Here is a 14,302-nt window from a genome sequence, read left to right as displayed (position 1 = left end):
AATGGCACTGTATACCAGTAGTAAAAATTGTGGGTGCACGTAACCCCAATATATTCTTTGAATTACCAGTCAGAAACTGGCACTATATGGCAGTAGCAAGAAATGAGGGTATTTATAACCCCAATATATTCTTTGAATTCCCAGTCAGACAATGGCACTGTATACCAGTAGTAAAAATTGTGGGTGCACGTAACCCCAATATATTCTTTGAATTCCCAGTCAGACACTGGCACTATATGGCAGTAGCAAGAAATGAGGGTATTTGTATTCCCAATATATTCTTTGAATTCCCAGTCAGACAATGGCACTGTATACCAGTAGTAAAAATTGTGGGTGCACGTAACCCCAATATATTCTTTGAATTCCCAGTCAGACACTGGCACTATATGGCAGTAGCAAGAAATGAGGGTATTTGTATTCCCAATATATTCTTTGAATTCCCAGTCAGACAATGGCACTGTATACCAGTAGTAAAAATTGTGGGTGCACGTAACCCCAATATATTCTTTGAATTCCCAGTCAGAAACTGGCACTATATGGCAGTAGCAAGAAATGAGGGTATTTGTATTCCCAATATATTCTTTGAATTCCCAGTCAGACAATGGCACTGTATACCAGTAGTAAAAATTGTGGGTGTATATAGCCCCAATTCTATTGCTAGGGGACTTGCAGGGTATTTCTGGGGTGAAGGTGGGGGGGCACACCGTTGGAACGGGTATCGGGGTATATATCGGGTATACGGGAATACACTGACAGTGTATTCCATTCAGGATCCTGGGAAAGCTGGGTTGCGGCGATTGAGCCCGTCAGTGCCACGTTACACTGACAAGCTTCTCCCTGGAATTTAGCTCTTACAAGAGCTGTTGGTTGTCTTCTCCTTCCTATCCTAGCCTGTCCCTGCCTACCCAGAATCTAAGCCCTAGCTGGCTGGACGGAAACCTCCGTCCTCGGTGAATTGCAAGCTCAGAATGACGCGAACCTGGGCGGCGCTGTTCTTTTAAATTAGAGGTCACATGTTTTCGGCAGCCAATGGGTTTTGCCTACTTTTTTCAACGTCACCGGTGTCGTAGTTCCTGTCCCACCTACCCTGCGCTGTTATTGGAGCAAAAAAGGCGCCAGGGAAGGTGGGAGGGGAATCGAGTAATGGCGCACTTTACCACGCGGTGTTCGATTCGATTCGAACATGCCGAACAGCCTAATATCCGATCGAACATGAGTTCGATAGAACACTGTTCGCTCATCTCTAATATATATATTTTTTTATTTTTTTTTTTTTTTTTTTTTGCTGACTTGAGTATAAGCCAAGGGGGTCTTTTTCAGCACAAAAACTGTGCTGAAAAATTTGGCTTATACTCGAGTATATATGGTGGTTTGTAGTCTGTTTCTCTGGAAACACATAGACCTGCGTAGAAGCCATAAACATGCAGATGCTTCTTCAGGTTTTTACTAACAACTATGGGGATGGAAATTTGATGAGAATCTACATGTTATAGCATATGGGTAATCTGTTTCTTAAAGGGATTGTACAAGATGAGATAAAAATGGTCTTCCTTGGAACCAATTCAACAAGTGAAACAAAATGCTGACTTGTACTATTTGTATCCTATGACACAGATGTGTCTTGGTTTATTACTCGCCTTATGCTCTTACTGGCCTTGATGATTGTAATGTATAAAAAATTCAACAAAAACTGTTTTAAAATGGTCTTCTTTTGCAAATTTTGTTGATACTCTTGCCAGTGGGTTATATTTGGTAGTGTAGTTATTCCCCATTTAATGAAAGAAGATGTAATACAATGTCCTGCGAGTCTCTGAGCCTTTATTCTGGCCACATCCTGGTTATAGGCACAGAGGGTGAGCAGGGCACCGGTTGCCCTGATCCTTGGGTGGTTGGCGGAATAATGGCTGCAACAGTGGAACGTTCTCCTGTTCCAATAGCATGACCTGATCATTAGCTTTGCACTATAACACATGCATGATGTACATTACATGCCATTCTTATGGACATCTTTTTCTTCTCTCAGTTTGTTCACAGTTCGCCAAGGGAGTGTACGCCATATTTGGATTCTATGATCGGAAGACAGTCAACATGCTGACATCATTCTGCGGTGCTCTCCACGTTTGCTTTATCACCCCTAGCTTCCCCGTAGCCACATCCAATCAGTTTGTCCTACAGCTCAGACCGGAACTTCAGGACGCCCTTATTAGTGTTATAGAATATTACAAGTGGAAAAAGTTTGTGTACATCTATGACGCAGACCGAGGTAAGATGGATCTATCAGAAGATTATATAGTAGTCACTAAGCAGGTAATTGTGCACCGAGTTTAGTATATAGCAGCACACTGGTTCCATGGTTAGCATTTCTGTCCAGCATTACTGCGGCTTTGGACTACTAAAGCAGGTTACATCAACATGCAGATTGAGGGGGTCAATAAAGTCTTATGTGCCTGGTACTGAATTTCAACAAACTTTTGGTCTTCACGGTTGGTGTCTATGGATGGAGTGCAGAGCAGTTGTCAACTTGGGCACTGTTCCCCTAAGTCAAGCAATAGATAGCTGAGATTAAAAATCATGGTTATTCCACCAGATATTGATTTCTGAACTCTTCCTGAGTATTGTTGTTTCTAAATGAATATGATCTTGTTTTCTTTGCATTATTTGCGTTCTGACAGCGCTGCTTCTTTTTTATTTTTTTGACAATTTCTCATTTGCTGCAAATAAATACACAATTTTTTGCTTTGAATTTCGGAGACATGCTGTCAGTAGTTTATATAGTAAAAGAACAATGTACATTTTACACAAAAATATACAAATGAAGAGAAAAATCAAACTGAAAATTTTGCAGTGGTTTCTTAATTTTCGCCAGAGCTGTATATGTGTTGGAAAATTTAGGTTGCAAGCTTGATATAAAACCTATGTGGGTGTATTGTGTGTATGGCACTTCAGGATATGTTATTGCTATGAATATTTATTATAATCAGTAATAAATGGCAGGTCCAAATGATGGAACCGGTGGCCCTCAAGCTAATTCTATTAGCAAATTAAAGCCACTAATAACTTCTTCACATTTTCGTCCTGTGGCAGACAGTACCATAGGCTCATATACATTAGCTGTGATTTATAACTTTGGCTCCTATAACTCTACTGTTTCCAGGTTTATCCGTCCTCCAAAAAGTGCTGGACACAGCAGCAGAGAAAAACTGGCAAGTAACGGCAGTGAACATTCTCACCACCACAGAGGAAGGCTACCGCTTGCTTTTTCAGGATCTGGACAAAAGCAAAGACCGTCAGGTTGTAATAGATTGCGAGTCGGAACGGCTGAATGCAATCCTCACCCAGGTAGTGTTAACATTATCCGCAAAGGTGCCTGAAAATATTTATGGGATACTTTTTTGTTTTTTATTTCTATTTCCAGTTGAATAAATACATTAAAGTGTATCTACAAATGTATAATACATTTCATAAATCTATAGAACAGGTGAGAATAGTAAACTTTATATCATATTTTATCAAAGTAAAATGCTTCTTTCTCCACTTATTTCCTTCCATCCTGCCCCTGCAATCATCACTGTTTCTGAATTCACAATTTTAAATCCCCAACTCTGGAGCCCATACACATAGCTCCTGCCTATTGACATCTAGGGAAATGAGTGGTGAGGTGACTGAGCCAGATAGAAGGCAGCAAGATAACAAGAGCCACTATAGTTTCCAGTGAGTATTTTATTCCATCACCTGATAATCTTGTCCTGTGATGATATAAAACTCTCACTAGATGTTGCAGCTGAGTCTTTTTATCTCAGCCCTCCTTCTGCCTCAGCAGCTTTGCGTGTCCTCTCTCTCCATTGTCCAAGACTTCAGTGAGCTGGAGCAGTAAGTTGTGAATGGACAGAGTTCATATTTGAGGGGTGAATTCAGAAACAATGATCAGTGCAGAGGCAAGAGAGAGGGAAATAAGTGAAGAAGGAATATTTCTTTACTAAATTATGTCACAGAGTTTATTAAATTTGCTTATACTATCGATTTATTAAATGTATTATATAAGTTTAGGTTTGACTTACGTTGCTCATATCTATTGCATTTCAGTCAGCAGATACTATTAGATAGCCAGTTTTGCTTCTGCTGCTGCACTTCTGTTGTTGGGAAAATGGGCGGCATGGTGGCTCAGTGGCTAGTACTGCAACTTTGCATCTCTGGGGAACTGGGCTCAGATATGGGTACAGTTTTTTTTTTTAATTTTTTTTTTTTTTTGGGGGGGGGGTGACATTAACTGCAATGCCACATATGGTATATCCATGCATTCACTGAGCATTTTTGATCATTAGCGATTATTCTGCTGAAACTGCCAGTGATTAGTTGTTTCTTTGTGGAGGTTGCAAACATCCATATATTTACATGGCTGGATAACTATGTAATACATAGAATTGAGTCCAACAGAGCAGGAATGGGATTGGGAGAGGGGATTCTCCTCTTTGTAGCAGCTCATAGTATGATATATGCAGCAGTCTGTCACGCTACTGGTGGTACGGGATCAGGAGTCCAGTCGTCGGGAAACACAGAGGAGGCTGGAGACAGCAGGTGGATGGCCCACAGGGGCTGAGGTAGTAGTCCAAGATCAGCTGAGTAAAGACCAGGTAGAAGTCAGTAGTCTTTCAAGGGCTGTAGTCAAGCTACGGTGAGCTTGCAGGTGAAGTTCCAAAGAACCGAAGAAGATCTCCAGCAAGGAGGTCTCCTGGGTGTTCAGGCTGTATCCGGAATAAACTGAACACAATACCAACACAAACAGGAAGTGTCAGAGTCACCTATATATAGCCAGTCCAATCAAGGTTAATACAGGGCGGGTTCCAATTATTAGCAGCAGCTGATGAGCCTCAGCAGTAGGCTCCACACAGACGTCCAACAGGCCATTATTCCACAAGCCTGATAGCTCAGGTAGCAAGGAGACACCGGGTAAAACAGCAGGTCACAGGTTCAAATCCTGACATCACTCCCCTCCTAACGGCGACCTCTGGGCGCCACAGGACCTGGTTTTGCCGGATACTGCTGATGGAAACGTCTAATCAAACGAGGAGCATTGATGTTAGATACCGGTTCCCATGAGTTTTCTTCCACACCATACCCTTGCCATTTGATAAGGTATTGTAGTCGATTTCTGTATATACGGGAGTCCAGAATTTTTTCCACGACAAATTCTTCTTGTCCATCCACTTCCACTGAATCTGGAGGTTGAGAGGACCGTTCAGGAAATGGATTGGCTGTAGCGACTTTCAATAGAGACACATGGAAAACAGGATGAATTCTCATTGTTTCTGGAAGTTGTAGACGTACCGCCAGAGGACTAATTATTTTAGAGATCTTATAGGGTCCAATAAATTTCTGTCCCAGTTTGGGTGAAGGGACCTTCAGCTTAATATTTCGGGTAGAAAGCCATACTCGATCCCTTACTTTGTATTCAGGTGCTGGTCTCCGATGTTTGTCTGCTGTTTTCTTATATCGCTCTTGAGCAGCTCCCAATGTTTCTTTTAACATTTTCAGATTTTGTTGCAGTGACGCGATTCTTTCTGTAACTGCTGGGATTAGTGGAGCCACTGGATTTTTTGGGAGAATACTTGGATGATATCCCAGATTTGCAAAAAATGGTGTTTGCTTTGTTGAAGAATTTTGAGAGTTGTTGTATGAGAATTCCGCAAAAGGTAATAAGTCTACCCAGTCATCCTGTAAATGGCAGATGTAACAGCGCAGGTATTGTTCTAGCGTCTGGTTTGTACGTTCTGTCTGACCATTAGTCTGAGGATGATAGGCCGTTGACAAATGAAGCTTGATATCAAGTGATGTACAGAAACTTCTCCAGAATTTAGACGTGAACTGCACCCCACGATCTGAGACCACCTCATCTGGCACACCATGAAGGCGAAAGATATTTTGGACTATCAAATCAGCAGTCTCTTTGGCTGAAGGCAAACCGGTACAAGGGATGAAATGAGCTGCTTTGGTAAGTCGATCTACCACTACCAATATTGACGTTTTTCCTTTGGAGTTAGGTAAATCCACTATGAAGTCCATTGAGATCAAACTCCATGGTCGTGCTGGAATGGACAATGGTTGCAGCAACCCCATTGGTGAAGAACGTGAAGGTTTATACCTAGTACAGGTATCGCAAGAGAGAACGTATTTCTTTGCGTCTTCCAGACAGCCGGGCCACCAGAAGAAACGAGATAACAGCTCATATGTCTTCTGTACTCCCTTGTGTCCTGCCAATCTGGAATCATGTACGAACTGTAGAATCCTCAGATGCATTGCTTCTGGTATGTATAGACGCTGTCCATCAGTCCATACTTGATTTCTAAAGAATAGATGTACATCTCCTGACGGGTGTGATAAGAATGGATCAGTGTCATAGGCCGCTTTAAGGTCCTCCAACAGATCACCTTCATGGATAATACCTACAATTCTTGCCTCGGAGACAATGGGAGTAGGTGGAGCTGAGGGATTAATATCACAAGAAAACATGCGTGACAGAGCGTCTGCCTTTCCATTACGAGATCCTGGTCGGAATGATATTGTAAAATTGAAGTGATTCAAAAATAGGCTCCATCGGGTCTGACGAGGGGAGAGGCACTTGGCTGATCTAATGAACTCCAAGTTACGGTGATCAGTTAGAACTAGTATCTGTTGTGAAGCTCCTTGTAGATGGTGTCTCCACTCTTTAAATGCTGAGACGATGGCAAGCAATTCTTTATTTCCCACATCATAGTTTCTCTCTGCAGAAGACATTCGCTGAGAGAAGAATGCACATGGATGTAACAGCTTCTTTTCACCTGACCTCTGGGAGAGGATGGCCCCAACTGCACAGTCTGATGCATCTACTTCGACCACAAACGCAAGTTCTGGATCGGGATGACGTAGTACTGGAGCCGTGGTGAATTTACCTTTCAAACGAGAGAAAGCTTCCTCTGCTTGTGGAGTCCAGGCAAAGTGGGTTTTCTTCTTTGTCAGCTCTGTGATGGGGGCTACACTCTCTGAAAAGTTTTTAATAAAGCGTCTGTAGAAGTTAGAAAAGCCTATGAATCTTTGTACTTCTTTTACCGTCCTGGGAGTCGGCCAGTCGATTACCGCTTGAATCTTTCTGGGATCCATACGCAATCCCTGAGAAGAGATGATGTATCCTAGGAATTGAATCTCTTCACGATGGAACTCACATTTTTCCAATTTAATGTAAAGTCGGTTTTCCCGCAATCGTTCCAATACACGTCTTACATGCTCCTGATGTTCTTCTAGAGATTCAGAGAAAATTAGTATATCATCTAGATAAACCACCATGAATTGATCTAGTAAGTCTCTGAAGATATCATTTGCTAGGTGTTGAAAGGTAGCCGGAGCATTGCAGAGCCCGAATGGCATTACCAAACTTTCAAAGTGTCCATATCGTGTACGAAAAGCAGTCTTCCATTCGTCACCTGGCCTTATCCGGATTAAATTGTAAGCACCCCTTAGGTCCAATTTGGTAAAGACCCTTGCTCGTTGAACTTTCTCCAACAGTTCAGGAATCAGAGGTAATGGGTAACGGTTTTTTACTGTAATTTTATTAAGTTCTCTGTAATCCACCACTGGCCGTAATGAACCATCCGATTTCTTAACAAAGAATATAGGAGCCCCTGCAGGAGAAGATGATGGCCGGATAAACCCTTTCTTCAAGTTCTCATCAATGAAGTCCTTAAGGGCTTTTAATTCAGGTCCTGATAATGGGTATATAGTCCCAAAAGGTATGGGTGCTCCCGGAAGCAATTCTATTGGGCAGTCGTAAGAACGGTGTGGTGGTAGTTTGTCAGCTTCCTGTTTATCACAAACATCCTTCAAATCCGCATATACTGTTGGTAACTGATGCTGTTCCTGGTCTTGAGTAGAGACTGGATTTGTTGGTTCAGGTTGGTCTTTTATCTCATTGTCTTTTGGGGGAAAACTCAGCATCTTAGTTCCCCAATTGATGGAAGGATTTTGTGCCTGTAACCAAGGTAGGCCTAAGATGACTGGAAAGTGTGGAGAAGAAATTAGTAAAAATGAGAGAGTTTCACGATGCTGAGGTTCAATGTGAATCTCCAAAGGTACAGTTTCCTTGTCTACAGGTCCCGAACTCAGGGAAGACCCGTCCACAGTCTCCATCACAATAGGTGAATGTCTCTTAGATGAGCGTATTCCATGTTTCTGAGCGAAACCAAAGTCCATGAAATTTCCGCTAGCCCCGGAATCCACCATAGCTGATGTAGATATCCACATAGAATTGACCAATAATTTAAGAGGGACAAAGTAATGTGAATCCTTGTTCTCCTTTTTAACCTGAGAGGTCACTGATGAGATATAATGGACACTTTCTCCAGCTGACTGTTCCCCCTCTGAAGCTGAAGATTCTTCATTGGATGCATCGGGATCCATTACAGCGGCCACCGTTCTCCGGGGGCGATTCACAGAGCGGCTTGGGCAATTTATAAGGAAATGTCCCGACTTTCCACAGTATAAACACAGATTTTCTTTGAACCTATGTTCTCGTCGCTCTGCACTCTCACGTTTCTGAATTGCATCAATCTGCATCGATTCTGGTTGGGATTCTCGGGACTGCTGATCAGATGATTTTTTATAACCCAGCGGTGATGTGGTAGTGTATTGACTGGTCGTGCGGTTTGCATAGCCCCATTTCTCTTGTCGACGTTCGGTCAGACGAGTATCAATCTGAATGCAGTGATCAATAAATTCAGAGAAGACCGAAGGAGCTTTTGCTCGTGCTAGTTCGTCTTTAATATTGCTAGAAAGTCCACTCTTGAAAAGTGCTAGTCTTGCGGAGTCATTCCAGCTAGTGTCCACAATCCATCTCCGGAATTCCATGGCATAATCCGCAACAGAACGTCTGCCTTGATGCAACGTTAATATGGTGGTCTCTGCTGTAACCATTCGGTTGGGGTCATCAAACATCCCTTTCATGGTGTCCATGAAGTCTTTGTAGTTGTTTAGGCAGACGTCATCGGTTTCGATTAGCGGATTTGCCCAGGCAATAGCTTTGTGTGTTAACAGCATAATGACGCACAGCACTCTTGATCTCTCAGTTGGATACTGGTTAGAATGTGCATCAAAATACAAATTGCACTGGTTTACGAATCCTCTGAATTTATCCCGGTCACCATTGAATCTAAATGGCGGCAATCTCGGGGATGGAGCAGAGGTGGGAATCAGGCCCTGTGCATCTAGCTGTGCAATACGTGCTGTGACCGTATTCATAGATGTCTGCAATTCCTGCAGAGCTTGGCCATGCATGTTAATTTTCCCAGTGGTCGTTTGATCAAAAGTTTCCCATTGGTGCTTCATATCTTGGACCTCCGTATACATTGCACCCAAGGCAGCTTGTACCTTTTTGAAGCGAGCCTCCCAAGCTTCTTTCCCAACGGACTCCATTGTAGGTGTTGGTATCCTGTCACGCTACTGGTGGTACGGGATCAGGAGTCCAGTTGTCGGGAAACACAGAGGAGGCTGGAGACAGCAGGTGGATGGCCCACAGGGGCTGAGGTAGTAGTCCAAGATCAGCTGAGTAAAGACCAGGTAGAAGTCAGTAGTCTTTCAAGGGCTGTAGTCAAGCTACGGTGAGCTTGCAGGTGAAGAACCGAAGAACCGAAGAAGATCTCCAGCAAGGAGGTCTCCTGGGTGTTCAGGCTGTATCCGGAATAAACTGAACACAATACCAACACAAACAGGAAGTGTCAGAGTCACCTATATATAGCCAGTCCAATCAAGGTTAATACAGGGCGGGTTCCAATTATTAGCAGCAGCTGATAAGCCTGCTAATAATTGGAACCCGCTGATAATCCTGACACAGTCTGGATGTCACAATACTAGTGATACGGGAACAGGAGTCCAGTAGTCGGATAAGGCTGGAGACAGCACACGGATAGCCCACAGGGAGCTGAGGTAGTAGTCCGGCAGCAGATACAAAAAGACCAGGTAGAAGTCCAGTAGTATCTCAGGAGTTTGTAGTAAAGCTATAGTAAGCTTGCAGCCAGCAGAGGGAAGTTCCAAAGAACTAAAGAAGATCACCAGCAAGGAGATCTCCTGGGTGTCCAGCTTGTATCCAGATGCCTGTTCACAATACTAACACAACAAGACGTGTGAGAGCCACATATATATAGGCAGTCCCAATCAGGGTTAATTCAGGGCGGGTTCTAATCAGTGGAAACAGATGATGAGCCTCAGGAGTAGGTTCAACCCAACACTCCAGCAGATACCTATTCAACAAGCTGAATAGCTCAGCAAGCAAGAAGACACAAGGTCACAGGTTCAAATCCTAATACCGGAGGAGGAGTGTATAGAGGATGAAAGTAATAGTGAGTCATGGCTGGGCTCACAGTGGCATAAGTTGGTTCCACCATATCTCTAGCACTACTCAGGGGCTGGTGCAACATTGAAGAGGGGACCTGTGTTATGGCTATTAGTAGTAGTTTCCCTTGGGGCACACCTTGTGGTAGATTCGATTGTCGGGATGCTCTTGATATTGGCTAAAATTTAAGGACTCATGAAACAATTGAAAATGGAGCAAATACAGTAATCTCAGTTTCACAGCAGTTTTTATCCATGAGCAGTTGACGTAATGATCCCCCACAAAGTGAAGTCACAGCTTTAGGACACCACTGGGCTGGAGCAGAAGCTTTCAGAGGCTCTCCATAATTGTCTCTTTTCTAGTTCGGTCAGTCTCTCTCGATAAAGAGTTTCCAAAGATATTTCTGCAATTGGCCAAACTGCAGGGTACAAGTTTCAAAAAGTTCAACTCTTTGTTGACTGGAAGAGAAGAGACTCTCTGACTCCTTTTAACTAGAATGATCTAAGATTGAAGGGATACACCATCTACCTTTCTTCAGCCTCATTGTTATTATCCATCTTCAATTTGCAATAGCTTAAAGCAGTATGCGGCACCAAATAGGCGACAAAGCTATCAACACTTTAGAGCTTCGTCCATGGGGGCACTGCATATGCTCTTACGGGATATCATCCAGTCCCCCACGTTTTCCCTTTACACAGATCTGGTTCCTGACATCTACACTTCGAAATCAAGCCCATTTTACGTTGTTTTATGCTCTCTTGCAAGGGTCCAAGCTGGGTGGGGACTTTAGGGAAATGATCCCTTGGAAAATATGTAAAATAAATCTCCCCAAAATAAGTCAATGTTAGCCATCAAAAGTAATACCAGCGAACCCAGATACACCAAACTGTAGAAAGAAGTGTTAAGAATGTATGTTTGCCAGTACAGAGAAGGGTTATGTTTGGTTCTGGTAAAATTTAACCATAACCCTACCCACTAGTGATGAGGAGCCAAAAGTGCTGAATCGGTGAAATCTATAGATCGATGTCTTTGATTTGGCTGATATCCACGTCATGGTCAGGCATTGACATACAAGATAATAACCAACTATAGAAAGAAATTTTTCTTACTTCTGGAGGGGAAGGATTGTACTACTTTTTCCTGGCTAACATTGCTCTTATGAATCCCTACACCAGTTGGGTCTCTACGAGGGGAAAGAGCATCTTCCAAGCGTTGATATACCCAAATGTGAGAAAGGTTTCAGCCATTGTGGAAAAATTCTGCAAAATAAGAATGAGTTCAAAACTAGACGTGTTATTTATTTAGTATATTTCTGTGAACTAACAAAATGAAATGAATGAATAAAAAAATGTAAATCTTATCAATATTTGGTGTGATCTTTGCTCTTTGCCTTCCATCAGTTTTTCTCGGTACTTGCAGACAGCTTTTGAAGGAACTCAACATGGAGGTTGTTCCAAACATCTGGGAGAACTAAACACAGATCTTCTGTGGCAAGGGTAGCATGGTGGCTCAGTGGTCAGCACTGCAGTGCTAGAGTCCTGAGTTCAAATCCTGTCAGGAACATCCGGGTTTACATGGATTTCCTCCCATACTACAAAGACATACTGAGGGAAAAATGTGCATTGTGAGCGCTATATGGGGTTCATAATCTACATTTAAAAAAAAAAAATCTTCTGTGAATGTAGGCTGGCTCCAATCCTTCATGTAACCCTAGACAGACTTGAAGATGATGAGATCAGGCCTCTGTGGGTCCATATAATCCCTTCCAGGACTCCTCCTCCATAGGGCTAAGGTCACACCAAATATTGACGAGATTTAGATTTTTCTTTATTCACTTCTGTTAATTGACAAAACTAAACTATTAACCCTTCTCACTTAGCAGCATTTTGTTCCACACTCCCTAGAACTGTTGCACCATACTGCATGTCATGTTTCTATGTGTTTTAGCTACAGCTATATTATTTCCATCCCTCACGTCTATAGCACATATTGTACTCTTTTGTATTTTCTTGTGCCTTTCCATTACCCAGTGCAGTATGTTCCCATGTCATTTTTTTCTCTCTTGACCACACGTTCAGTTACGCAAGGCTCGAGAACGCCTACACCATTTTCCACAATGTGTTCAGTGAAGCTGTGATAGTAATTAACCAGATTTCTCTTCCTTGCAGATCATCAAGCTAGAAAAAAACATTGTCGGATATCATTATATTCTTGCAAACCTGGTAAGTGAAGTATGGGATTTTAGAGGAATTTGCAGAGGCGGGTTGCACTGTTGGAGTTTGTTCTGTGCTGGGTCATTGTGCAAATGGAAGCATTGTTGATAAGCATGTGGTGAGCGTATTACTTCGCATGTGTTGCCAAAGGAACCGCTGAACAATGCCGTGCCGCAGCGCTCTATGCATGTCAGCAGCTGCTATGTAATTGTAGCCTTTGTTAAAGAAGACGAAATAACAAATATTTCCAATTTGTACAGAATTTACAGTCTACAATAGACGTTTTCAATTCACCAACGTGGAAATGCAGCAACTGAATTGCTCAAAACGATAGATGAGCTCCAGTCTTTTTGAATAAGTTATAGTATATAATGAGGTTAGGACTAAAAAAAAATCACAATAAATGCAAAACATCAGGAGACAACTAATAAAGCTTGATAAGGAATGATGTAGGCAATCTATTTCTACATGGCCTGGTTAAGTATATAGCAAGAAGTGTTTAGATGTTCCTTGATAAAAAAAAATAATAATGAGAAAATATAAGATTTTTACTAGACATGTACGACACTTTCTTAATATAAAGAGAAGGAACTCTGCACTCCAGTAGTATGCAATATAAATTGTGAACAAATTTAAGTGCTGGGATGACATGGCATGACGTTTTGGCCGAGAGACCTTCTTCAGATACCATAATAACACTGGTCTGGAGCTGAGGCTGAGGTACTCCACAATTTACTGAGGATGGAGACCTTGCTCAGATACCATATTTGCACAGGGATGGTGCTGAGGCTGATGTACTTCACCACCTACTGAGGATGGTGACGTTCCTCAGATACCATAACACCACTGGCTGGGACCTGAGGCTGATGTACTCCACCACCTACTGAAGATGGTGACGTTCTTCAGATACCATAACACCACTGGCCGGGACCTGAGGCTGATGTACTCCTCCACCTACTGAGGATGGAGAGGTTCCTCACATACCATAACACCACTGTCCGGGACCTGACGCTCATGTACTCCACCACCTACTGAGGATGGATAGCTTCCTCAGATACCATAATAGCACAGGCCTGGAGCTGAGGCTGATGTACTCCACAATTTACTGAGGATGGAGACCTTGCTCAGATACCATATTTGCACAGGGATTGCACTGAGGCTGATGTACTCCACCACCTACTGAAGATGGTGACGTTCTTCAGATACCATAACACCACTGGCCGGGACCTGAGGCTGATGTACTCCTCCACCTACTGAGGATGGAGAGGTTCCTCACATACCATAACACCACTGTCCGGGACCTGAGGCTCATGTACTCCACCACCTACTGAGGATGGAGAAGTTCCTCAGATACCATAACACCACTGTCCGGGACCTGAGGCTCATGTACTCCACCACCTACTGAGGATGGAGAGCTTCCTCATACCATAATAGCACAGGCCTGGAGCTGAGGCTGATGTACTTCATAATCTACTGAGGTCATTAGCCTCAGCTCTAGGCCAGGAGGTCTCTTCAACTGTAATGTTATGCCATATTTTGCCGGTTATCCTCATATTTGTTATTGTTATCCATTTGCCCTATTTAGGTATATGGATATAATACAAAGGGGACACTGAGGACCTCTGCTATATCAGGCAGAACGAACTGAGGTGTAGTCATTCTCAAAATCTGGTTTGTTTATGCATTCGATGATCCATTGTCCCGTGGTTGATCAATGCCTCTATGTAGGACTTCT

At 42.8% G+C, this 14,302-nt stretch overlaps 1 protein-coding gene across 4 annotated transcripts in view; it reads left to right on the top strand.

The window, feature by feature from the left end:
• Positions 1 to 14,302, top strand: part of GRIA1 (glutamate ionotropic receptor AMPA type subunit 1) — a 249,225-nt gene that overhangs the window by 148,872 nt on the left and 86,051 nt on the right. For 2 of the 4 annotated variants that reach the window (XM_075274854.1, XM_075274853.1), the window contains exons 3-5: positions 2,024 to 2,263; positions 3,155 to 3,339; positions 12,523 to 12,576. In XM_075274854.1, the coding sequence (XP_075130955.1) occupies positions 2,024 to 2,263; positions 3,155 to 3,339; positions 12,523 to 12,576 (479 nt within the window). Of the gene's footprint in view, positions 1 to 2,023; positions 2,264 to 3,154; positions 3,343 to 12,522; positions 12,577 to 14,302 lie in introns of all 4 variants that reach the window. The other 2 variants (XM_075274851.1, XM_075274850.1) reach the window with 1 other exon arrangement.

This window comes from Leptodactylus fuscus, chromosome 5 (genome assembly GCF_031893055.1).
Source record: "Leptodactylus fuscus isolate aLepFus1 chromosome 5, aLepFus1.hap2, whole genome shotgun sequence".
Taxonomy (NCBI): domain Eukaryota; kingdom Metazoa; phylum Chordata; class Amphibia; order Anura; family Leptodactylidae; genus Leptodactylus; species Leptodactylus fuscus.
This window is presented reverse-complemented; position numbering and strand designations above follow the sequence as displayed.